Here is a 26,733-nt window from a genome sequence, read left to right as displayed (position 1 = left end):
GGCCTGGCTCAGTCTCTTGGGGGGTCACTACTCCTTTTTCCTGGGTCCTGGTGGGCACAAGGTTTTGTTTGTGCCCTCCAAGAGTTTGTTTCCCCAGTCCTGTGGAAGTTCTATAATCAAATCCCACTGGCCTCCAAAGTCAAATTCTCTGGGGTTTCTCAGTCCCTTTGCTGGATCCCCAGGTTGGGAACTCTGTTGTGGGTCCTAGAACTTTAGTAACAGTGCAAAATCTTATTTGGTATAATTGTTCTCCAGTTTTTGGGTCATCTCCTCGGTGGCTCTATGGTGGGGCTAATGGTGACCTCCTCCAAGAGGACTTACACCTCCCACCGTGCCTCCCAGGTCTGCTGCAGCTAGAGGCCCTGTCCCTGCAGCAGGCCACTGCTGACCTGAGACTCCACAGGAGACACGCAAACACTCAAAGGCAGGGCTGGCTCAGTTTCTGTGGGGTCTCTGGGTCCCGGTGCACACAAGGTTTTATTTGAGCCCTCTGAGAGTCTCTGGTGGGTGTGGGGTTTGATTCTAAATGTGATTTCACCCCTCCTGCCATCTTGTTGGGGCTTCTCCTTTGCCCTTGGATATGGGGTATTTTTTTTGGTGGGATCCAGCATTCTGCTGTCAGTGGTTGTTCAGCAGTGAGTTGAAATTTTGGAGTTCTCACAGGAGAAGATGAGAGCACGTCCTTCTACACCCCCATCTTTGTGCTGTGTCGATATATCTACATGTGGGTTTCTGTTTACTTGTTTGTTTTTCCTATTTAGGATGCATTGAGTTTCCTGAACTTGAGGATTCAAATCTTTCATCAATTCTCAGTCATTATTTCTTCAGTTATTACCTCTTTCTACTTCTCCTTGTCAAACTTTTCTAGAAGTATGTTAAAATGTACTACTTTAGCCTATATGCATCTTAACTTTATATTTCCCATTTATTTTCCCCTCTGCAGATTCCAGATAATGTCTTGAGATCTGTTTTGCTGTTTTCTAATTATTTGTTTGGCTACATCTAATCTGTTTAAGCCATAATTAACTGTTACTGGGTAGAGACTTCCCCCAAAGATGTCTACATCCTAATCCTTAAAAGCTATAAATATGTTACCTAATGTGACAAGTATGACTTTACAGATACTATTAAGGTTAAGGACCTTGAGATGGGAATGTTAGCCTAAATTATCCAGGTGGGTCCAATTTAATCACATAAGCTTTTCTGGCAGAAGAGTTGAGTCAGAGAGATGAAATTGTACAAGGAAGAAAGATTCAAAGAGAACGACTCAACTAGCCATTTCTGACTTTTAAGGTGTAGGAAGGAGGCCATGAACCAAGAAATATAGATGGACCCTAGAAGCTAGGAAGAGTCCTTATAGCTGATATGGAATTAGGGACAATGGTCCTACAACTGCAAAAAAGTGAATTCTTTCAAAAGCTCAAATGAGCAAGGAAATGGATCTTTCCCAATAGCCAACAGAAAGGAACCCAGTCTGCTCACCTTAATTTTAGCCCAGTGAGACCCGTATCAGACTTATTAACTATAGAACTGTGAAATAATATATTTGTATTGTTTTTAGGTCACTTATTTTATGATAATTTGTTACAGAAGCAATAGAATAAACTAATGCAAGGTTTAATTTTCAAGTTCTATGTGGCTCTTTTTCAAAATCCTGTTCATACTTGTTTCCTGTATCATACTTATATTTTCAATCATGGTTCTTGTTTTTCAATACAATAAAAACATTTTATAATGTGCATCTGAAAATTCACTATCTGAGATCTTTGCAGGTGTGGTTCTACTTCCTTTTGTTTAGTTGGCTCTTTCTCACAATGCCTGTTTCTTGATAAGTTTTTTAACTTCTGGCTGTGAGCTCATGTTTATAGGAAATTAACTGTTGGAGTCTTTGAGACTTGGTTCGAAGGCATATTGTTCCAGAAAAGATTTCTGTTTTCATCTACCAGGTACCACCTGAGGTTTCCTGGGACTGTCTTAAAATAAATTTTTGGCTTGAGGTTTTTCAAATCACACAAGTAATATGAATGAATGTTAATTACTGTCACAAATTAAGAATTCTTAGGAAAGATTTTTTTCCCACTAAGCTAGACCAGTTTACCTACCATCCCCTTCTGATAGACAGATTATTTCTATTTAATCCTAACACTGAGTGATTAGCCCTGTGAAGTCCCAAATTTATGTAGGCTTTCTGTTAGGCTTTCTTCCTTGGGCATAGGGCTTACCTCCTTTCTCATTGCACCATCCCAACAGACACTTGAGAACACCAGGGTTTAGTTGATGCCCCCAGGGTAAAACTTGGTTTATCTTTCTTGATTCCAGTTTTCATTCTATATTTCCTTTGATCCTGAGAATTTCTTAGTTTCTTGCCAGTTCAGTAATGTTTTTCATGTCTTATCTAGCATTTTTAGCTATTTTCGTTGGAGTTGTTCAGGGTGAGAATTGCACTATACTGTCAGAAATTAAAATGTCTGGTTCTCTCTTGAGGATGAATTCTTATATGTAGACTTGATGGGTTAAAAGATATGCACATTAAAATTTTTTATACATATAGCCATATTACAAGGTTTATTTAAGGAAATATAACAGAAAAACAAATCACTAATCTTAAGCATTTGTTGGATTCCTTTTAAATTTGCCTCTAACCTCTTTCGTAAGGAAATGTAAATGTGGTTTGCATCTGGACAAGAGACAAAATTTACAAGCAAAACAAAACAGTAACTCAAAACAGTTTAATTGTGAGACATTTATAGATGGTAAATTAGGAGTTCAAGAAAGACAGAAAAATTTAAATCTGGTCCTGCCACACCCCTGCTGAGGAAGTCTTCTGTGGTTGCCTGTTGCCTTTAGGATAACATCAAATTCTTCAAACAGCCCACATGACCATGCATGGTCTGGTCCTTGCCTTATATGCATCCTTACCTCTCCTTCTAGCTCCAGCCTCATTGGACTTGTCTCTGTTACTCAAATGCAAGGAAGTCCTTCTTACCTCCAGGCCTTACCTCTTATCTGAATGTCCTCTCTTGCCTCCCACTTCCACCCTATTTTTGTCTGGCTGACCTGCTTATTCTTCAGGTCTCAACTTACATATGACCTTTTTTATTTTATTTATTTATTTTTCTCCAGTTTCTTTTAAAAATTTTTTTATTTTATTATTTATTATTATTTTTTTAACTTTACAATATTGTATTGGTTTTGCCATACATCAACATGAAAGTCTAGGTTTGATGCAGGATACAGGATGCTTGGGGATGGTGCACTGGGATGACCTTTTTTAAAATAAGGCAATTTTACATTAAAAAAAAATATATATATATATATATTTATTTGTTTTATTTTTGGCTGCGTTGGGTCTTAGATCCCTCACTGAAGCAGGCTCTTCGTTATAGTGCAAGGACATCTCTCTAGTTGTGTTGTGCAGGCTCCAGAATGCGTGGGCTCAGTAGTTGTGGCACTCATGGACTTAGTTGCCCAGCAGTATGTGGGATCTTAGTTCCCGGACTAGGGATCAAACCCGCGTCCCCTGCATTGCAAGGTGGATTCTTAACCAATGAACCGTCAGGGAATTCCCTACATGACATTTTAAGAGAGAACTTCCCTGATCTTTTGGTGTAAATTGCTATACACACATACACACACACACCATATCTGTGTGTTTAGACTGCTGGTCGACTCAGCAACCTTGGGACAAAAACTAAGTTTGTGCATCTCAGAGCATCTGGTCAGTCCCCCCAAAAGGAGCTAGAGAGTGAGAATGAGACAGACAGAAGCTATATGATCTTAAACCATCGTGTTCTTTTTCTGCACAGCACTTATTACGATAGTATTGACTGATGTCCCCCTTCTCTCCTAGAGAAAAAGAACTGTTCACCTCCATCTCCTAATACCTAACTCATTGCCGGGTACACAGTAAATCTTTATTGAATATATGAATTTTAAGGATAAGTAGTTGCATTTAGACAAGTGCTCCCTATACTTCACTTTGGGAACCATAAAACAAGTGGGAAAGTGAGAAGACAAAACAGAAAAGACCCAAGAAATTTAATAATTTATAATTCAGAGAAGAATTATGAGCAGTGCTCTTCATGCTGAAAAATTGCCGTATAATGGAGGATGCTTAGGACCAGTCCATAAACGGGGGAATAAAAGGAGGTGGGCTTCTTGTTCAGCTTGAGGGGTTTAGGTTAGTACAAGCAAGGCTGGCTAGCACTGCTTTGGCTTATTAAAGGCATTCATGGAATCTTTTTCCCTGAAGATAAAGAACTTTTATTTCTGTGATGTTCTTGATGTCCTAATAGGAAGAAGTAGAGCAGATCTGAAGTTTTTTCATTCCCATAGATCGATGGTAAAGTTTCCTTTTTTTTTTTCCCTTTTTTTTGGGCTGGATTTGACTTAAGTGATTCATCATTTCGTTTTAGCGTTGATAATTATCTCTGAAGGTGCATTTTCCTGCTGCATTCTGAACAGTTCAGTTCTTTTTGTCAGTTACCAGAGTAACACTGCTTCTGCTGTGCTTGAAACAATTACCAACATTCAGCCCAAAGAGAGTGGAGGCGGCGTGGGAGAGACCCGGGAAGCCATTGTTTACAGGTTATCTGAAGACATGCTGAGCAAGCTGCCTCCTGATTACATTCCCCATGAGGTGAGCTCTGCTTTCCCCAGGTGCGCAGGGCTGTCATTGGGTTCCACAAGGCTGAGCACAGTCCTCGGACAGTACATTTCCGTCGCTTCCTCTCCCTGTTCAATCCTTTTTCACTTTTTGGTTTTCTCTTGCTTACCCTTGCTCAAGCCTCTTGTAAAATTACAATCTGTACTTTTCTTTTCTATTTCATTTTCCTTCTCAATTGCCTCTACTGTACCCTTTACCCATCTTTGGGTTCCTCTGTCTTTGGGTTTTTTACCCCTCTGGATTGAGACTCTCCCTGTCTGTCTTACCCAAGCCTGCTTTGTCCCATTGTTTAAATTGAGCCCTTGCTTCTCTCTCTTGCCCTCCATACGTCTTAATCTCCTTATCCTTTCAGCCAGGTAATAGGAAAGCAAGCCATTTACATGAATTCACTCTCCAGTTTGGATGGCAATAATTTTCTACTTCTTGAACCTCGCAGATGTTTGCTTGTTAATCAACATCGGTTTTTCTCAAAAAAAATTTTTTTTTTAAAATCTCAAGACCACTTTACAAAATGATCAAGGACCCCAAATAGCTCTTACTTTATGGATTATGTGTGTGAGTGCTCAGTCATGTCCGGCTCTCTGTGACCTCAAAGACTGTGGCCTGCCAGGCTCCTCTGTTCATGGGATTCTCCAGGCAAGAATACTGGAATGGGTTGCCATTTCCTTCTCCAGGGGATCTTCCCAACCCAGGGATCAAACCCGTGTCTCCTGCATTGCAGGCAGATTCTTTACTGCTTGAGCCATCAGGGAAGCCTATATATGGATCATAATGACTGATATTTAATATATTATAAATGTAAACTAAAATTTAAAAAATATTAATTTATTGTGAAATAACATTAATAAACCCATCACATGGTAGCATAACATTTATATTTAAAAAATAAATGTATTTCCAAAACAAAACCATTTAAAGAGAAAGTGAGGGTTTGTACATCTCTTTACTGTCTGGTTTACTAGAAGACAGCTGGACCCTTGTATCTGCTGGTACATCCCGTCTGCTGTGACATCACAGGTCAGGTCATGCAGCCTTTAGACACTCCTCAGTGAAGGCAATTAAAAAGTCAAATGATGTGTTAGAATTACTATGAAAAGAAATTAACTTCTTGGACCTCCTAAAAGGAGCTCAGGAGCTTTAGGGGTCCCAGACCACACTTTGAGAACTGCTGAACTTAATAAATCTTTAATTGTGGTAAAATTTCTGGGCAGTCTGAAAGTCCTGTAAGACATCCTCCTTCTTCAAGCAAGAAGATAGGCCATCCAGGGCCTCCTCTTTCCTGTTCTCAGTCTCTACCCCTCACTACTGATGGTGAGCTTCACGTGAATCCAACACTGGGCTGAGGCAATTTTAGCTTTTCAACCAAAAAGTGAGAGGCTGATGCCCTCATGGAGGTATTTCTCTGGTCCTGTGTCTTCCGTGTCTGGCATCCCCAAGTCTGGGAGATGTGGCTGCCTGGGCTACAGCCCTCCCACCTGCAGTCAGTGCCCCCAGCAATAAAAAACATTTTCTTGCTTCTTAAAACAATTTTTGCTTCTGATGTGTAGATGGGTACCAAGAATTTGGCTAGGGTACTGAAATCAGTGACTTCACATAGAGATATTTATAGTCAGGGAAGAAAAATGTTTTTAAGTGGATAAATATTATAAGTCCATACTTTGTGTGGTCCATTGTAAATGATCAGAAAAGACAGATAAGGCATAACATCTGTCTTCAAAGATTTTTATTTTTTTAAATATAAATTTATTTACTTTAATTGGAGGCTAATTACTTTACAATATTGTATTGGTTTTGCCATACATTGACATGAATCAGCCACGGGTGTACATGTGTTTCCCATGCTGAAGCCCCTTCCCACCTCCCTCTGGCATATGAAAGTGAGACAAAATGCACTCTCTGTGACTAGACTGCAGATTTGTATTACCAGAGGAGAGTTTCAAGACCTTGGGATAATTTGAGCTGCTTGGGGTTAGTTGGGACTACTTCACCAAGATCTCTGTTCTGTCATCACCTCAGCAGAATCTGAGTGGGAGGGGTGTCCCTAAATGTATTATTAGATGGGAGGGAGTTTGTACTAAGAGACATCTAAAGCAGCCTCCTCTTCCAGGATTACTTACTTTTTAGTGTCCTTTTACAGAAGAGATGTGTTCTTAAAAATGTGGCTGTAAGGTACATTTAGTTAATTGAAACATAATTACAGTATTGACTTTAAAACATATTACTGTAGAAAAGACTAACTGGTTTCAGAAACATGAAAATTCTATGTTAGAGTACAGCAAATATTTTACTTATTAATAAAAAGAAAAATTTAAGCTGAAACAATAATGATACTGAAAGTAAAACCAGTTCTGATTTTAGATTTTCTAGAATCTAAGTTTTAAGACACATTAAGCATGTGTCTGTAAGTGTCAGGCAAGGTGATTTGTTGGGGCTGTTAGCATATCAAAGCTACCGGGGCTGTTGATTTCATAGTGAAGCCAACACCTGGGCTTGATTTCTCACTTGTGTTGGTTGCAAAAGTGTTTCCATAATCTCCCTTTTCCTTAAAATGTTAATTTCTACAACGCAGTCATGATCTAAGCAGGATGATATAAAGGCATTTAGCCGCTAGAGGCTGAAGGGCTCAAGATGAGAACAGAGAGAGCAATGGAGCCTGCAAAACTGTAAGTTCTGGAACCAGGAATTTAGGTGCTACCTGAAGGTTGGTGTGTCAGACTGGGTTAGAGACCTCCGCTGGCATGTTTAGGGGGCTTCCCAGGTGGTTCAGTGGTAAAGAATCTGCCTGCCAGTGCAGTAGACCCAGGAGACTTGGGTTTGATCCCTGGATCAGGAAGATCCCCTGGAGGAGAAAATGGCAACCCACTACAGTTTTCTTGCCTGGAAAGTCCCATGGACAGAGGTCCTGGTGTGTTACAGCCCATGGGGTCCCAGAGAGTTGGACAAAACTGAGCAACTGAGCTTGCACGCTGGCATTATGTAACCAGGATTTCAAGATCACTTGCTCAACCTGTGCAGGTAGTCCCATCCAGGTGTTCAGTTTCACATCACTGTTCCCCTCTTGTCCCTCACACCCTAGAAGTGGCCCAGCTGCAGTTAATCAGAGATGGGCATTGCTGAGTAGGAAACATGGGCACCATGCCAGAAAACCTGTTCTGTAACATGAGGAGGGAGGGCGGTCCAGATGAGCCTAGAGCCCATCTGTCTCTAGTCTCCCATGAGGGAGACTCCTCCTCTTCAAGAGGAGGCAGTGGGCATCCAAGAATGCTGCAGTCTCCTGGCTCTCTGGTGACTCTGTGGACTGGTGCCTCATTCCCAGTTTCCCTCCTACTCCATGTATCTATCCTCACCCCTCCTGTTCTGGCATTTCTTTGATTGTGGCCTGCAGAAAGTTCAGATCTCTCAAGAGTTCTTGCCAGTTTTCATAGTCAGTCTTTTCTGGGGCATATGTCACTGAATTGAAATGTGTATATGTATTGGCCTATTTCCCAATAATTGTTATATTTTATTGTTCCTGTGACCAGATGCTTTATTATTGATCTCTTCAAAATAACCAATAAATTATATACCAGAAGGAAAAACTGACAGGTGCTTTATGGCCCTTCCACAAAATCAAATATTTTCATTGATTAGATTGTGAAAGGCTCTCTTTAGTCACCCTGGCCAGAGCAACAACAGTCAGGATACTGCAGCCAATCATATTTATTGGTAACTGTTCTGTAAAGATTTTGGCTGTATTCACTTTCTGTGACATTTCTAATAATGGTTCTACAAGCACTATGAGAAAAAGTATTCCAGACTATACTCTTACAAAGGTTAAATTGCAAAAGAATATTTAACTGACACTTTAGTACTTAATCATTTGAAAGGGGAAAAAAAGTAAAATTTTATTTCAGCTTTTCAAAGTACTTTTCCAATTATCAACTAAGTACGATCAGTAGGAAATAAAAATCATTTTAGTTGGACAGGAGTTTTTGAAGCCCAGAAAATGGGAAATGTAATGGCGATTTGGTTCTGCAAGAGATATTTTAGAGTTCACTTGGGCTTGTAGAGATACATCCAGAGGAAAAAGAGACTAGAGAAAGGAAGAATCCTTGGAAAAGAACAGGCAGATAATTTTTTTTTCATCTCCATTATCGTATGCTTTGTGTTAGGTGAAAGCTCGTTTGATGAAGATGGGGCATCTTAATTCAATGAACATATTTCTCAGACAAGAAATTGACAGAATGCAAAAAGTCATTTCAATACTTCGCAGTAGCCTGAGTGACCTAAAATTGGCCATTGAAGGCACGATCATTATGAGTGAGGTGAGCTGTGACCATCTCAGTAGCCATTTCCCTTTTTTGTTGAATTTTCTTTTTCTCAGATTTTAACTACGTCTTTTTTCCAGAACTTGAGAGATGCTCTGGACAACATGTACGATGCCCGTATACCCCAGATCTGGAAAAGAGTGTCCTGGGACTCATCCACACTGGGCTTCTGGTTTACTGAACTTTTGGAAAGAAATGCTCAGTTTTCTACCTGGATATTTGAAGGGAGGCCCAATGTGTTCTGGATGACTGGTTTCTTCAATCCCCAAGGTAGGTGTTCATAGGACTTGGACGTCGTGAGTGGTTGTATAGTAGCACTGTGTGATAAATGTATGTTACACAAAATGGTACAGGGGTGCGGCTTGCTGCATGCTGGGATTATGCTTTCAGAGGTGTAGACCAACAGATGAACCTTCTATATTTGTTTTACGAATTCAGTCTGAAATTCTGTCTGCCATATTGCTTCCACAATATAGGGGCAAAATTCCATTTTTCTTCTCACCCACTTAAGCAAGCAAGTCGGTGGTTAGAACAATGTGAAATACTGAAAAGGTTTTGTTCAAACATTAGTTTTTAAATGTTCATCAAAGTGACAAAAATGAAGCACCAGAATATGCAAAGGAAAATGTTCCTAAGGCTCAGAAAATTAGACTGATTTAAAAAATGACCGTATGGCAAAAGTTTTATTCAGTGCACCTCCAGAGTCTGTCCCTGCTTGCTTGTATTTTTTTCCCCTCCCCTGAAAAAGTGCTTTGTGATCCCACTGCATATATTCCTTCATTATAGAAATATTTACTGAATAAGTTTCAGACTAGATCTCGTAGAGTTCATAAAAGTTCAGAAATGCAACAATTTTTTTTTCTTACTATGACATGGATAGTTTTTTCAAGTAACTCTTGGCAAGAATGAAGAGACACTGGGTTCCTTACAGTCCAGCACCTTATAGGCCCATTAGTAATACAATTTGTGAAGTATTCACACTTACAAATTTAGGATGCACTATCATTACTCCATAAGCAACTAAGCAGACACTCACATCATTACTCTCAGCAGTATGGTTGAATCCCATAAAATACTATTAAATGAAGGAAGTCCAGCAGGACACATTATAATGTATGTATACCATATTCTTTGTGATGTATGTATATTGTATGATTCCATTTATGCAAGGAACCAAAATAAGTAAAATAGATCCAAGGTCTTAAAAGTCAGAATAGTGGTTACCCTTGTGGGAAAGGGCAGTGATTGCCAAAGAGCACAAGGGGGTTCAAGGGGTCTGGGAACGTTCTACTTCTTGATCTGGATATTGGTTACAGGGCTATATTCCCTTGGTGAAAATTTATCAAGCTTTATACTTATGAGTTGTGCATTTTTCTTTGTATAAATAATAATAAATAGTAGACATTTATTTGTTCTCTGTGTACATGCATTCATTCGGTTCATAAATTTTCAAGTGCCTTAACATTTTCTAAGTTTAAAACATTGATCATGGTGGTTTTTAGGAACTTAGCAAATTATATTGGGTTGGCCAAAAAGTTTATTCAGGTTTTTCTGTACCATCTTATCAAAAAACCCAAATGAACTTTTTGGCCAACCCAATACATGGCACATTATTATGTCGATAGACTTTAGATTTGTGAAGAACAGCCCCAAGATTTCACTTATCTGTTCTTCTCGCAGAATTCCCATTGAATTTTGTGAGGAAAAAATTTTTTATTATGGTTCTCAGATTCTTGTGTCTGCTTATGAGTCTCTTTCCTCCATACCAGCCCTCAGTTTGAATAAGCTGTCACCAGCCGATTCCCAGCTTGGGAGCTTAAAGAAATAACATTTAACTTGATTAGGATTGTTCAACCATCTTTCATTTGCCAGCCCATCCACTAGGTGCTTTCAATAGACAGAGATTTGAGACCTGGTTCCTGCCCCAAAGGCGCCCATAATCTGGTCGGTAGGACATAAACATGAGCAATTTTAACAGAATGTGGTAAATGCTCCACCCACGTAGAACCAAGTGCCGCACAGGCAGAGAGGACAGAAAGGTACCTTCCTCCGAGGCCGGGCTTGAGAAGAGCTGCACCCGGGGCCGGTGAGTGGAGTTCGTGGAGGCAGAGGCTGGAGATAAGAGCATCCCAGCCAGAGACCTGAGCAGACAAGGCATGTCCAGGGAGAGAAGACCAGTGTGGCCTGAGCTCAGGAAGCAGGAGCAGGGGCATTGGGGGGTGAGGACTTTTGGGGGTGTTTGGGCGGCATCATAAAGGCAACAGGAAGTCACCAAAAATGAGGTGAACGTAGAGTATAGGCTGAAAGAAGGATATCCACAGCAATGAGTCTCTTATCAGGTCCAAGAGGGACAGCCTGAGACCTTGACCAGGTGCAGAGGAGGAGGCAGATCTGATGGGGTGATTAAATGGGGATCTCTGAGAGAGTGGGAAGTAGCAGTGGCTGAGGCTGAAGGCCAAGCACAAGACTGGGAGCCGTAGGAGAAGGGCCACTTGGGAGGATGAGCAGGGAGCCCTGGACTCGTCAGCTTGTGCAGGAGGGACATCCAAGTGGGCAGGGGTGCCAGCAGACTTCAAATCAGTGATTAGGTGAAAAAAGGTGAGATTGTTAAGTGTGTTTTTAACATTTAGAAGCCAAGGGAGTGGGGTTGATTTATCCACGGCTTTCCATAGACTTAGATGGGTAAGTCGTATATCACAGCAGTCTCTTTGAGCAATTGCTTTTTCCCATTAGAAATGTGACTTTCAATAGCTAAGTATTAATATAAACTATTTATTAAGAAGTATTACAAACCAGAGCAACATTTAAAGAAATATAAATACAAATCAGTTTTCTTATTTGCCTTGTTAATAACATTGATCCTTTCTATTTTTTTTTTCTTCGTTTCTGTTTTTAAACTGAACTTGGATTCCTTCTCTCATGGCTCTCCATGTCTCTGAAAGTCTTGCACTTATTCAAACATCCTACCTTACACACCCTTGCTTTCTGTTTGTAGCACAGAAGAGTGAGAGTCAGATTTCCCTACCTACCAATCACTTCTCTGCTTCCTTTGCCTTTTCTTGACATGGGAGACAAATCGCTTGCAGTTCCATCTTACCTGGCTGAATCAGAGAGGTTGCAGCCACCCCATGCATGTTCACAGGCAGCGTGCAAGCAGATCAAGTCTTCTCCAGGTGGAAGCTTCTCTGGTCACTATCTGACCTCGGCATTGATTTCTCGACATGGTGTAACTCGTGGGTTTTATATCATCTAACCCAGTCCCTTTCCATAAAATAACGTTTTGGCCCAAAAGATATAAGTAAATTATTTTTCAATGACTTTTTTTTTAAGATTTTTCTTTTGATGTGGAACATTTTGAAAGTCTTTATTGAATTTGTTACACAATATTGCTTCTATTTCATGTATTGGCTTTTTGATTGAAAGGCATGTGAGATCGTAGCTCAAACAAACACACCCCACATTGAAAGGCGAAGTCTTAGCCACTGGACCGCCAGGGAAGTCTCTAAGTAAACTGTTTAAAGAAACCATAGTTTAAGTAAAACACAATGCTGTTTGCTAAGATGCCATAATTTTTTCAGAATTATATATAGCCAAAATCACCTAGATTGTAGACTACTTGAAAATGTTTCTTTCACCTATGACCATTTGTTTTGTGTTCTTGTAATGTTACCTGGCATCTGATACTGTCTGATGTGTGTTTCCCATCATGCCGCTGGTGAGCGCCCCTTGGGCCTAAGTGATGCTGCGGGGACAGGTGACGGGCCTCATTTGCCACCCTCTCCCTGCCCCAGTCTGTGTCTGATCTCACCCTGTTTGTAGCACTGTTCTGTCGCTGTGTAGTGGTCTGATATTTCGTCCTATTGAAGAGGCTGTCAGCCAGCCACCCTGGAACTAATCTCGTGTGTTCAGCCCCCTTCACAATCATTTCTGTAGCAACTGACGAGCTCAACCAGGTGGCAATTAGATTTGATTATTGACGTGGTCAAGCTCTCTGTGCCCATGACCCTGTGACATTTGTTCAATGGCCAAGCTTTGGGCATAGCATGGAACTGCCTCCCAGTGGATTACTCAGGCTCAGGAGAACCTTTGCGCTCCACTGGGGCTTCCCAGCAGTAACTGGCGCACATACACACACATATCGTTTAAGACTGCTGCTCAGCATTCTCGAAGGATTATGTGGTCTCTTGTTCCCACAAGTGTACCTTTTCAGAGCATCATGTACACATGACTTAGATTCTGATTTGTGTGTGTCTGTGTCGTAGATAGGGATGTGTTTAAACTCAGAGATTATGAGCGGACATGCACTTGACTTCAAGCCAAGGGAATTGCCTGCCTTCCAGAACCTTTTAATTGATAGCCTCGCTTTGCCATTCAGTTTGGTGTGACTCACAGGTGCTGCAAATGAAAGGGAGGCAGAGGCTGGACGTGCTCTCACACAGAGGCGTGAGACCCTGCACTGTCATTATTTTCCAAATGTTGAACTCAATCCGGAGCGTGATGCCATTTGGATGCCAAACTGCTCTAGCTTTTCTGTTTTGTTCTTTAGGGTCTTGACAAGCCACATCAGGTCTGTTGTAGCAGATATCAGCAGCAATTTAGTATTCACTACTACAAATCAAGATTTTCAGTTAGAAGGGAGTCTACTGAAGCAAGGAGATGGACAATTTTTGTCCTGTTATCTTTTGTTCCTGTAAAAATCACCTATAACCTCTTCCCTGTGTATTTGTTCTTTTTTTAAAAAATAACGTATTTATTTATTTATGCTTGTGCTGGGTCTTCGTTGCTGCATGTGGGCTTTCTCTAGTTGTGGTGAATGGGGGCTACTCCTCATTGTGGTGCCCAGGCTTCTCACTGCGGTGGCCTCTCTTCGTTGCAGGGCACAGGCTGTAGGCGCTCGGGCTTGAGTACTTGCAGCACACAGGCTTCAGTTGCTGTGGTCCGTGGGCTTTGGTTGCCCACAGCCCGTGGAATCTTCCTGGACCAGGGACCAAACCTGTGCCCCTGTGTTGGCAGGCAGACTCCTCTCCACTGTCCAGGGAAGTCCTGTGTATTTGTTTTTAGGGCAACATTGGCAGCTGCCAGCAATTTCTGAATGCTTATATTGAAGATAGTCATAAAAGCTTGATGTTTGTTAGGCAGAAGAGTACATACAGCAGGGTTATTAGTAGAACTTTAGGATTGGAAGGGACTGGGGATTTTTTCTAATCTTATAACAATCCCAAGTGTGCCCCAGAACTGCCCCTAACATCTGAGGAAATCTGGGTGAAGGGTTGTCAGGGTTCCAGACCTCAGTCTGGGTGATAGCACTCACTGCCCTGACCCTGAATCCCAGAACCAGAGAAGGACTGTGGCCACCTTAGAAACACCTCCAAGTGAATAAGAGCCCATCCTTCTCACCTTTGTGGGGGAAGGGCTTGATGCCCTGGCTTCAGCCTCAACCACATCCCTTGTGATTTTAGTCTCTGCCCATGGTCACCATCCTCACCCACCCTTAGTTCCTTGTCGTTTGGCTGGCTTCATCACCACACGGAAACTGCTCTCTCCAAGGCCACCAGGGCGAGATCCTCCTGCTAGCTTCATTTCACACCTTGGCTTCCATCCATCACCTACCTCGGTTCTCCTTCTACCTCTCAGAGGGCTGCTTCTCAGCCCACTTTGGGGGCTCTTCTCAGGCAAGTTCTGCCCTGGGCCCTGGGCCCTTCATTGATTACCTCAGTCCTTCTCTCTACTTATGACTGACTCATCAAAAGTCCCAGTGTTAGCTTCTGATTCTTACTCCCAGCTGTCTCCATGAACTATTCCGTCCTCTGGAAACCTCACCAGGACTACCAGCTGCCCATCTCCCCACTAAACCATCCTCACCAGGATGCGGCTCCATTTGCCTGTACATGCCCACCCTCCAGATCACCCTGACTCTTGTGAATAGTCCCTCACATCCTAACAGCTTGAAAGAGGGGAACCAGGAATGCATAGTGCGGTGGAAGATGGGGGGTGTGGGAAGAGGGAGTAACAGATACTGCCAAAGGTCAAGTAAGGTAGGACCCCAGATGGCCAGATAGCCTTATCAACCAGGAGACTGCAGGCAAGAGAAGTCTCAGTGGAGTGGGTAGGAGGTGGAGGAGTCAGATTTCAGGGTGAGTGAGAGGCCAGAAAATGGGGAGACAGAGACTGAGGGTGGAGAGCATGGAAAATTCCCTCGAGAAATTGGACTTGAAAGAGAAGAAGGGAGTTGGAGGAGCAGTTATAAGAAGAAAACATTTTCTTCCTTCTTTTAATGGTAGGACAAGCTTGAGCCTATTCAAATACTGGTGAGAAGAAGCCAGGAGAGAGAGAACAAAGATACCACAAGGGGGATGAAAGAAGCAGAAGGAGTGGTCCCCCAAGTGGAGGGATGCACTCCAGGCGGGAGGAGGGATACCCCACCCACTGTAACAAGGTAACAAGGAAAGAATGAGCGTAGATGCCAATGAGTTTGCTGGTATGGTGGCAAGAAGTTAAGAGAACTTCCATCTGATGCTTTCTATTTTTCCCTGTAAGGAGGCAAAGTGATCTCAGGAGCAGGGTGTTAGAGGAGAGATTTAAGAAGAGTAGCAGAAGTTCGAGAAAGAGCTAAGGAGGAAAGGATTGCTAGATGGCTTTGACAATCCCATCAAGGCTAGTGGTGGCTAAACCATGGTGGCAACTGTGTGCTGGTCTCAGTTTGCTCAGCAGCCTGGAATGGGTTTAAGAAGAAGGACACCAGGACTTGTTTAGCAATGGAGTTCTGCTGGGTGAGTGATGAAAAAGATGGGTCTGCTCCAAATAGGGGAAGAAGTGAAGAAAAGGTGGGTGGAGTTGAGGACCAGGTCTTTGGAACTGAGAGGTCAGGATGCTGAGTGGGATACTGAAGAGACCCAGAAGGCAGCAGGAGGCTCCGTGAATGGGGACCAGTGGGCACTTGGCAGGGACAGTGAGGGGAGGGGCGTGTGGATGGAGGGTGATTGTCCAAGCAGCAGAGATTCTTATCCAGTGTGGAGGGGCAGTTGGGGAGGACAGGGTCTTCAGGGTTGAGCCAGCCTCCAGGAAGGGCAAGAAGAACAGACCCACTCCAGTGGGAACAGTGTAAAGGTTGGGGAAGGAGCAGAGAGGTGTAAGGTTGGGTGAAGGGAGAGGAAGCATGGGGTAGCAGAGAAGGGGCAGGGAAGGTACAGCAGTTACAGAATTACATTTTGGCATGTGAGACCCAGCGGGGTTAGCAGATCCCAAACTGGCCAAGAGAATTAGCCCCAGTGCTCCGGCTTATACTCTGTGTCCTGGATTAACAGCATTTCAGAAAATATATGCATATCGGGGGACTCTGGGAAGACTCAGCTTGCATTACCGACAGCCTTCCTCATATTTTGCTTGTATCATAGGGCATGTCTCTTCCCACTTGCCAAATTTGTTCTGCAAACAAATATGCGTCTGTGATCTCTTATTGGCCTGTCACACAGATATTTTTTACAGAGCAGAGGTTCTCAATCCTGCCCGCAGAGTAGAATCACGTGGGGAGGTTTTAATACATGCTAATCCCTGGGGCCCAAACAAGTGACTTCAGAACCTCTAGGGATGAGTTCATTAGAGTCTATATAATCAGTCTTAAAATATCTTTTGGTCATTCTAAGATGTGAGGAACCTGGGCCTTAGACCATTGCTACTCAGTATGTGGGCCAGCAGCCAGCAGCAGCAACATCACCTGGGAACTTGATAGAAATGAAAATCTTCAGGACCTACTCTCAACCTCCCTACTGAATCAGAACCAGCATTTTAATAAGCCATCTTTCCCTTGGCGTTAACTGTGAACTTTGAGAAACCCTGCCTTAAAACAGTACTGAAGCCTGGTCCCACTTCTAGAGATTCTGATTTAACTTATCTGGGCTATGACCAGGGAATTGGAAATTTCAAAGTCTTCCCAGATATTTCAAATTTTCAGCCAAGATTAAGATCCCTACCTTACAGCATTGAACAAAGCATCAGGAAAGGTGCCTGAGGCATTTTTATTCAACTGGGTGAATCATCGTCATCTTTGCTTAATGATTTCTGACCTTTTATTTAACTTACCAATGAACTGCATTCGCTTCTCATTTTGGGGAAAAAACTGCCTGTCATAATCTTATGGCAGGAACATCATTTCTGCTCATCTTTCAAAATGCTCATGGGAGGCTTAGTAACTGCCAAGACAGGAAATACTGAACAACCAAAGGCTCATTACCTAAGGACTGGTTCATTTATTAAAGGAAAGAAAGCATTGCCTATAGGATCATCATTACAGAATACCAACCAACTCCTTGTGAAATAGAGAAGAACCTTCCTGATGGTGCTTATTTCACACACTAGCAAGGTTATGCTCAAAATTCTTCAAGCTAGGCTTCAGCAGTATGTGAACCAAGAACTTCCAGATATACAAGCTGGGTTTAGAAAAAGCAGAGGACCCAGAGATCAAATTACCAACATTCATAGAGAAAGCAAGAGAATTTCAGAAAAATATCTATTTCTGCTTCCTTGGTTATGCTAAAGCCTTTGACTGTGTACATCACAACAAACTGTGGAAAATTCTTAAAGAGACGGGAGTACCATACCACCTTACCTGTCTCTTGATAATCCTATATGCGGGTCAAGGAGCAACAGTTTGAACCGGACATGGAACCGGACTGATTCAAAATTGGGAAAGGAGTACGTCAAGGCTGTATATTATCACCCTGGTTATTTAACGTCTATGCAGAGTACATCATGCAAAATGCTGGGCTGGATGAATCACAAGCTGGAATCAAGATTGTGGGGAGAAATATCAACAGCCTCAGATACACAAATGTTACCACTCTAATGGCAGAAAGGGAAGACAAACTGAAGAGCCTCCTGATGAGGGTGGAAGAAGAGAGTGAAAAAGTTGGTTTGATGACATGTGTTCCCATCACTTCATGGCAAACAGAAGGGGGAAAAGTGGAAGCAGTAACAGATTTTATTTTCTTGGGTTCCAGAATCACTATGGATGGTGACTGCAAGCCATGAAATTAAAAGACACTTGTCCTTGATAGGAGCAAAGACATGACAAACCTGGACAGAAAAGCAGAGATAGAAAGCAGAGATATCATTCTGCTGACAAAGGTCTGTATAGTCAAAGCTATGGTTTTTCCAGTAGTCATGTATGGATGTGAGAGTTGGACTATAAAGAAAGCTGAGCACAGAGGAATTGATGCTTTTGAACTGTGGTGTTGGAGAAGACTCTTGAGAGTCCCTTGGACAGCCAGGAGACCAAACCAGTCAATCCTAAAGGAAATCAACCCTGAATACTCATTGGAAGGACTAATGCTGAAGCTGACGCTCCAATACTTTGGCCACCTGATGCAAAGAGCCAACTCACTGGAAAAGACCCTGATGCTGGAAAGATTGGGGGCAAAAGGAGAAGGCAGCAGAGGTTAGATAGTGTTACCAACTCAATGGACATGAATCTAAGAAAACTCTGGGAGATAGTAGAGAACAGAGGAGCCTGGCATGCTGCAGTCCTTGGGGTTGCAAAGAATTGGATGTGACTTAGTGACTGAACAACAACAATAGCATTCCTGATTAGTTATTTATTCTGTCGCTTCCAAGACCTTGTTTGAATTGATACCGAAAGCCTTCTACAGCTTCCTTCAAGCCAACTGATTGCACAGGTCAAACAACAGTAGTTTGTTTGCTGAAATGTTAGATCATGACTATTACAGGAATTAAAACATAACAAATGTTATTTTAGGCCTGAGTTTCCAGAGTATAATCCAAGCTTAAAAGTACATTTTGCAAAAGAACAAGCTTGACGAGTGTTTTAACAATTCATTATACTGCATGAGTTAGAAAGGCAAAGAAAATTTAAAGCACCTCAGTTAGCCCACATGACACTCAGATGTTTGAATGGTTAAATCAAAACCCATTTTTATGTGGGTAGTTAAATCTCAATAAAAATAGATTATTTTTGTTAAGGACTTTCCCCAACTTTTTGTTTCTCACTTCTGAGTCAAATACATGAATGCCTGAATCACTTTTCCCACCACTGATGATTGAAATTCGGCTTAAGAATTATTAAAATTAAATTAGTGCCAAGACAAAAGTACTACTTCTCAAGCCTTTATAAAGAAAAATATATCAATAGTCTTTTAAAATTATATAGGTTTCAGAAAACAAGAGGTTTTGATTTCATTAGACTTGATATCAGTCTATAAGAAAGATGATCATTCATTTTTAAAATTCAATAAAGAGCAATTCAGTGGATTTGCAATTCAGTTTGAATTCTGCAAGATCATGTTCTTCTTTTTAAGAGGCCCAAAAAAAGCTATCAAAACTTGAAAAAAAAATATGTATCTTCTCCATGTTCTGAGTGGGAATGAGCCATGGAATGATTTCCTACCCTCTGCTCTCAGGCCTCAAATTATTTATTGAACATTTTCCTTTCTTAATAGCTCAAGGTAATATGCATTCTAGATTTCATCTCCTGGCATAACCAAGAGTGCTTCCTAAACATTAGGAGGCTTACTGTTGAAGTCAGCCAGACAATATCATGCGTATTCCCCAGCAGGGAGATGAGAGAAGGTGGTATCTCCTTAACCATAAAGGAACTTTTTCAGAACACTCCACCGTCAACTGAGGTCCTTGTCTTGGGTGTGTTACATAAGAAAGGATCTCTCTCACCCCCTCACCTGGCATCCGCTACGTTGTTCTGAGTGCCATAGCAAGTGAGGTCAAATTTGCAATTTGGAACTTAGAATATTATAGAAAAATCCAGTTTTTCAACTAATGCAGATGGATAGTTAGTCATTATTCATGCCTTATGCATTATGACTTTGTAGATTCATAGATCAATGATGAATTTTAAAATATCATAAAATAGGGTCAATTTAATTCTGAGTATTCTACTTGGATGCAAGCTTAAAGTTGAGTGATGAAGATGACATTTTCATGGAGTCACTTAGAATGGAGGATTGGATTTTATTACTGTGGTCATATATACCTGACTGGGCTTCGCAGGTGGTGCAAGTGATAAAGAACCTGCTTGCCAATGCAGGAAACATAAAAGACCCGGGTTTGATCCCTGGATCAGGAAGATTCCCCTAGGATGGTGTGGCAACCCACTCCAGTATTCTTGCCTGGAGAATCCCATGGGCAGAGGAGCCTGGTGGGCTACAGTCCACGGGGTTGCAGGGCCGGACACAGCTAAAGCAAGTTGTCATGGCATGGCATACACCTGACTACCAAACACACGACATGTTGACTACTAAAAAAGATGGGATCCCCCGTATTTAAAGTGGAAGTTGATGTAGTCACATACTTGATCAGACCATCTCAAGTGACTCCGCCTGTAGACTGCAGAAGGGTCTTGACCAGCAACTGCTGCAGGCAAACGTCTACCGTGTTTCCTACTCCCTGTATTTAACACTTTACATCATAAAACCTTCCTTTCCTACTAGGCACTCTTAGTTTCAAGAAACGTTAACTTTATAAGAATCACTTATAGGACTTCTCTGGTGGTCCAGTGGTGATGATTATACATTTCCACTGCAAAGGGCATGGGTTCAATCCCTGGTCAGGGAAGTTCCGCATGCCTCCCAGTGGACCTAAAAAAAAAAAAAGACCTTCAATTAGGTCCTCTGGTTGACTGACCAACTTTTCTTTTGGATTAATGCAGGGGTTCTTGAGTTTCCTAAATCCTGCTTTTAGTGAGAGCTCTGAGTAAACTTTATAAGATGCAAATACAACTAAATTATTTGCCTGCTTCAGATAATCAGTGGCTTCCCACCATTCACAAAGTCACCAGGTCCAAAGTCTGACCCTGCAAAACCCTGCCTCTGCCTTTGTTCTAACCTCATCTGCCATTATTGCCTCACCTGTAGGCCTAGACTTCTGTGCCTGTGCACATGCTGTTCCCTTAACTGGAATTATCCCACCTGGAAAACTCTTATTTTCAATAGTCTTTGACTTCATCTTCTCAATTCAGCCATCCCTGAGCTGTCTTCTTGAGTGGTCCACTCTGTTCTCACCTCTTTACTTACAATGACATCAAGGTGTATATCCTGCTTCTATCCACTTTCCCTGCAAACTGAGTGCCTTGAACTCAGGGTCCATGGATGGCCTCTTCATCACTGTGGGCATCTCACCTCTAGCATACCTGGTATATGGTGGCCACTTCTAAGGGACTTAGCAAATGAATGAATGAATGAGTACCTCCCCAAGTGTCTAGCAATAATGAGGGAGGGACTTGAAAAGGGAGAGAACTTGACTTTTTCACTGTTTATTTATTAAAAAAAAAATACTTATTCATTTGGCTGTGCCAGGTCATGGCTGCATGCAAGATCTTTAGTTGCAGCATGTGAACTCCTAGCTGTGGCATGTGGGATCTAGTTCTCTGATGAGGGCTTGAACCTGGGTCCCTTGCACTGAAAGCACAGAGTCTTAGCCACTGGACCACCAGGAGAGTTCCTATTCTTTCTTTCTAATTCTAACAGGTGTTATTAACTCACTGCCTGCCTTTATGCCTTGTAACTTTCCCTCTTCTTTCCACTCCCATTCAAACCTGATAAAATATTACCACTTTCGTGTTGGTTTGTGCATTAACATTCTCACAGTTCATGTATCTAGGAATAATAGGGACACACACTTCCAAAATTTACTTGTGATTGTGAATAAAGGGCCTCATGATTTCCAGTATTAACATGGAGGCCAAAATGTAATATATAGGTGACAGGGGACATGAGTTTGGGTAAACTCCGGGAGTTGGTGATGGACAGGGAGGCCTGGCGTGCTGCGATTCATGGGGTCACAAAGAGTCGGACACGACTGAGCGACTGAACTGAACTGAACTGAGCTGAAAGTATCCTAAGATTTTGAAGTCCATTTTGAAGTTTAAGGTATAGTTTTAAAATATGAAATGCTACTCTCCAAGAGAGACTTCTCTAATTGAATTGCATGGCAATGATTTGCAAATGTTACGTTTAAAGAAAGGCCACAATATACAGAACCATGTATTGTCTTAAAATAACTGTATTATGCACATTAAAACATGGAGCGTTCCTTTCCGGTGTGATTGCTTTGTTTGATCAAATTGAAAGTCAGGCTTTCTATTTTGGCATTACGCCTTATTTCCTAGACTAAATGAAATTATTCCATTAGAGCAAATAGACGCTTGATAATGGTTTGATTCCAGTTTTAATTGGAATGCTGTTCTCAGAATATTTTACCATTCCAATATTATTCCTTGATACTGGATTTTCAAACAGAGACTGTACGCTAGCACTGGGTTACAGCCCTTAGAAGACTAGACTAGTTGAAATCCCAGGGGAATTTCAAACCGCGACCTTGTCTGAGGCAGAGACGGTGCTGTTTTCCGGCTGTCTGCTGGCAAGACGTATTTAGTTGATTGAAACAAAACATTGAAAGAAACATCCCTTCTGAGGTTTGATGTCAGCTCCTCTCGATGGGTACACTTCGGCGATGGATAAGCAGATACCTACACAATTCCCCGTCTTGTTACTTGTTACTTGTCTGCACCAAGGCATCACGATCATTTCTTTCTCCTTTTCTAAGGCTTCCTGACTGCAATGAGGCAAGAAGTGACCCGTGCCCACAAAGGCTGGGCCCTGGACTCTGTGACTATCCACAACGAAGTTCTGCGGCAGACCAAGGAGGAGGTCACATCACCCCCTGTGGTAGGTGCCACTGGGCAAGAGCAGGGCCACTTCTGGAGCTGGGGCTCCAAGTTCAAGTTCTGCTGAACATGGACCTATGAGCATCTCCATCAGGTCCTCTGGCTTTGCAGTGAGAGTTTCCTTGGTTGTATCCAGGAGACCTCAATGCCAGCTCCTCCTGCATTTGCCAGAATGGGAATGAATGATAAACACCAGGAAGTCCCCAGACTGCATTCTTTGTAATTACAAGTTACATTTGTGTGTGCTCAAAAGGACTGTCTACACGTCTCCATCCATTACTGTGGGGCACTCACAGAATTAATGAGGGTTAAGGGCAGTAGAAACTAACAGGATTGGCAGTCCTGAGCTCTGGGGCCAGTTCCAGTCATGTCCCTTCTTAGCTGCAGGACCCTGGGTGGAAGGACAACTTGCCTGGAAAAGTCCATGGACAGAAGAGCTTGGTGGGCTATCATCCATGGTGTCGCAAAGAGTCGGACCTGGTGCACACACCATACCATGCCACAGATTTAATGATGGTATCTAACATGCTAATTTTCTGGGATTGCCCGTGGTTTTACTGTCAAATCATGTACTTCAGATTTTGGTTCAAGAGGTATGGCTCTTATACTCTTAGCCCACAGGGGGGATTTTAGAAAACACTTTGCAGCTAACCTCCCTCTCTTTTATTATAATATAGATTTCCTTTCTCTTACCCAGTCCTCACTGGAAATGGAAAAATGGTCACCATCTTCTACATAAGTGTATCTTATGAGCTTACGTGATTGTTGGAGTCTCCCCCATGATTCCCTTTAGACCTTTTTCTTACTGAGCACATGTTCTATGGCTTCCTACTGCCTACAAGATAAAGTTCAAGCTCTTCAGTCTGGTATCGACAGTCTTCCGCCGTTAAGCCCTAACTTATTTTATAACCATTGACCCTGCTGCTAAATAAAATGCTTGGACTTTCCTGACGATCCTGCCTCTGTTGATGCCCACCCTCTCTCCTCTGTGTTCCCAAGTGTAGTGCCCCCTCCAAGGCTCTCTCCTCCACAAGCCCCCCCGAGCACTCCAGCCCACGGTGACCTTTCACTTGCAGTCACCGCACTTGGCCTCAGTCAGTGCTGTTCATTAGGCAGCCCCTCTAACAAGCGTGTGTTGATGTTCAAGTCATGTCTTTTACATTTTCTTCTCTGTGTGTGTGTGTGTGTGTGTGTGTGGTCTCCTGGTTTACTGGTGAGGCCCTCAAGGGTAAGTCCTACTGTGTGAAAGACAGATACGGGATGAGGTCAGCCACTCTTGGACCGATTCTCCCCCGCCCTGCCCATCACTTCCGCTCTTGCTCTGCATGTCTGACCTCTGGGGGCGCTCAGATGAAGTTAGAACCGCCTGTTGGCTTGCTCAGTGCAGGCTGAGATCCCAAGTGGCACCCAGCTCTGAATCCTGTCCTGGGTACTCCCGCAGGACCACGCACCAACTCAGAACACCCTTGTCAGAGACTTTTGTTTGCAGCAGAGGCAATCTGGCGCTGCTGGCTGAGTCTTTGGTCCCAGGCTGGTCACCCCCAGGCTCAAATCACCAGTAATAAAAGCATTTCTATAGCACTCATGTGCTGTATTGTGCTTAGTCATGTCTGACTAAGTCATGCTCTCAGTCATGTCTTACTCCTTCCAGCCCCGTGGACTGCAGCCCGCCAGGCTCCTCTGTCCATGGGATTCTCCAGGCAAGAATACTGGAGTGGGTTGCCATACCTTCCTCCAGAGGATCTTCCCAACCCAGGGATTGAACTGGGATCTCCTGCATTTGCAGGCAGGGTCTTTACAAGCTGAGCTACCAGGGAAGACCACAGCCTCCAGCTATGCCACAGAGGAACAGTGGGCTCAGTATTTCACCAAGGAATGCATCCACTGGTGTTTTCTTCTTTGGGTAGCATTTTAAGATTGCAGTGCATCCTCTTTCCAAACTGATGACCTTCATTAAAGCATTGGGTGCCCATCTCACAGCAGGTAACTTTTCAAAACTTCCTGTTATCTTCTGCTTGGCTCTTCCAGGAAGGCGTATACATTTATGGGCTGTACATGGACGGAGCAGCCTGGGACAGACGGAATGGGAAGCTCACAGAATCCACCCCCAAGGTGCTCTTCACACAGCTGCCCGTGTTGCACATCTTTGCCATCAATTCCACAGCACCCAAGGACCCCAAGTTGTACGTGTGTCCCATTTACAAGAAGCCCAGGCGGACTGACTTGACCTTCATCACTGTGGTATATTTGCGAACAGTCCTCTCCCCAGATCACTGGATCCTGAGAGGTGTGGCCCTTCTGTGTGACATCAAGTAAGTTCCTTTCCACCTGCTGAGGGCCCTGGAGCCACGTGGTCAGTCAGTGCTGTCGAGAGACTCAGGGAGGCATGTCGTTCTCCCTGATAATTGCTTGATTACTCTTTCTAAATTAAAAAGTTGATATCTTACAATCACTTTTATATGTGTGTTTTCTCTCATACATATCAGTATTTTGAAAGACATTTCAAAAGTAAAGGTTTTTTTTATTCCAGGCAGTCATATTCTATTTATAATTATTTTTTAGATAAAGTCCTATTTTCATGTTTGAATACTTTGGAAGATTTGAATTTTTAAAAACTAAAAGTATTGATTTGTTGCATCCCCAAAAAGAGTCTAGTAGAGGCAATCGTCTCTCTCAAATAAAACCCACCTTTCCTTTGAATAACATTGACCCAAGCCTGAGTTTATGCAAGTATGTTTTCTTTTGCATTTGGTCTTCTCTCCATGTTTGTGAAGTGGGAACTGGAGGGGTCCACTCAGTACCCCCTTGGGAGTTATAGCTGGTGGTGTGAAATATTTGAGACAGAAAATCCACTGGGATGGCTGCCCTTGCAATTTAATTTTATTCAGTATTATTTTTAAGTGCATTTGAGGCCCAGAGAGCTCTCCCCTCCCAACTCCAACTCCACAGGAGATAATGAAGCACACATTTCTAGGCAGCAAATGTAGAAGGAAAAAACAAACTCCATCAAATGAAATTAGGTTACATGCTGAATGCTTTAAACAGCAAAGTCTTTAAAAAGTGGAGCTATTTCTTACTCCGTAGCTAGTCTGAAACTCGATATGAACCTTTATTTCCTGCTAAAGGAAATTGTCAATTTAACAAAACAGATGGGGTCTTATATTGAACATTCAGGCAGCTTCTGGCTAATGAAGAAGTGTCTCTATGGTCTTCCCAGTCTTCCCATCTAGAATCCTCTTGCCTGCCCCCAGCTAAATCCTCAAGCTTCCTCCTCTGTTCTGAAGGAGAGGGATGTTTCAAGTTGCCTTGTTCCCCTCTCATCCCTGTGTCACTCTGATCAGAGATGGCCAAGAAAGAGCCCAGGTAAGCTGTCTAGAGAAGAACCCAGAAGAAATTCCACCATAGTCTAGAGCAGGGGTCCCCAACCTCTGGGGATCTGATGCCTGATGTCCTAAAGTGGAACCAATATAATAATAAGAGAAATAAAGTACACAATAAATGTAATGCACTTGAATCATCCCTAAACCATCCCACCCTCCATCTGTAGAAAAATCGTCTTCCACGAAACTGGTGCCTGGTGCCAAAAAGGTTAGAGACCCCTGGTCTTGTGTACTTTCCAACAGTAGAAAGCGCATTATAGGGTGCAGTGTATTCTAGCCATGGCGTCTGGTGTGCTCTTGATCCTGATTCGATGTCAAAGTCATAGCACTTTCCAGGACTGTTTCTTAAAAAATCAAGTAAGTGAGCCCCAAGTGTTTGGGCTCTTCCCTCAGCCTGTAGTCACACTAAAAAGATAGCAAACTCTGGAAAGACTGACCTGACGAGCATCTGGAAGCAACCACTCTGTCTGGGTGAGCAGAGCAGAGGCAAAACGCATCGTAGCAGGCCAAACTACAGGTTCTCAAATAAGGCACATTTTATTCATTTCCCATTCAGTTGCCGGAATTACTGAAGCAAGTCACATTGTCTAACCCCCTGGATGTCATGGAATGCTTTCAGAGAATAACAATTAGATTCAATGTTTTCTTTTCTTTTGAAAAATATATACACATTTATTTATCTGGCAGCTG

At 42.6% G+C, this 26,733-nt stretch overlaps 1 protein-coding gene across 2 annotated transcripts in view; it reads left to right on the top strand.

The window, feature by feature from the left end:
- The window catches only part of DNAH8 (dynein axonemal heavy chain 8), a 313,398-nt gene extending 288,286 nt beyond the window's left edge, over positions 1 to 25,112 (top strand). For both annotated transcript variants that reach the window (XM_040249771.1, XM_040249772.1), the window contains exons 85-89: positions 4,483 to 4,639; positions 8,818 to 8,970; positions 9,054 to 9,243; positions 22,543 to 22,664; positions 24,692 to 25,112. In XM_040249771.1, the coding sequence (XP_040105705.1) occupies positions 4,483 to 4,639; positions 8,818 to 8,970; positions 9,054 to 9,243; positions 22,543 to 22,664; positions 24,692 to 24,979 (910 nt within the window). In that variant the 3' untranslated portion in view covers positions 24,980 to 25,112. The remainder of the gene's footprint in view (positions 1 to 4,482; positions 4,640 to 8,817; positions 8,971 to 9,053; positions 9,244 to 22,542; positions 22,665 to 24,691) is intronic.
- Positions 25,113 to 26,733: the final 1,621 nt, after the last annotated feature.

This window comes from Oryx dammah, unplaced genomic scaffold (genome assembly GCF_014754425.2).
Source record: "Oryx dammah isolate SB20612 unplaced genomic scaffold, SCBI_Odam_1.1 HiC_scaffold_11, whole genome shotgun sequence".
Taxonomy (NCBI): domain Eukaryota; kingdom Metazoa; phylum Chordata; class Mammalia; order Artiodactyla; family Bovidae; genus Oryx; species Oryx dammah.
Note: the sequence above shows the minus strand (reverse complement) of the source record. Positions and strands in the feature narration are given on the sequence as shown.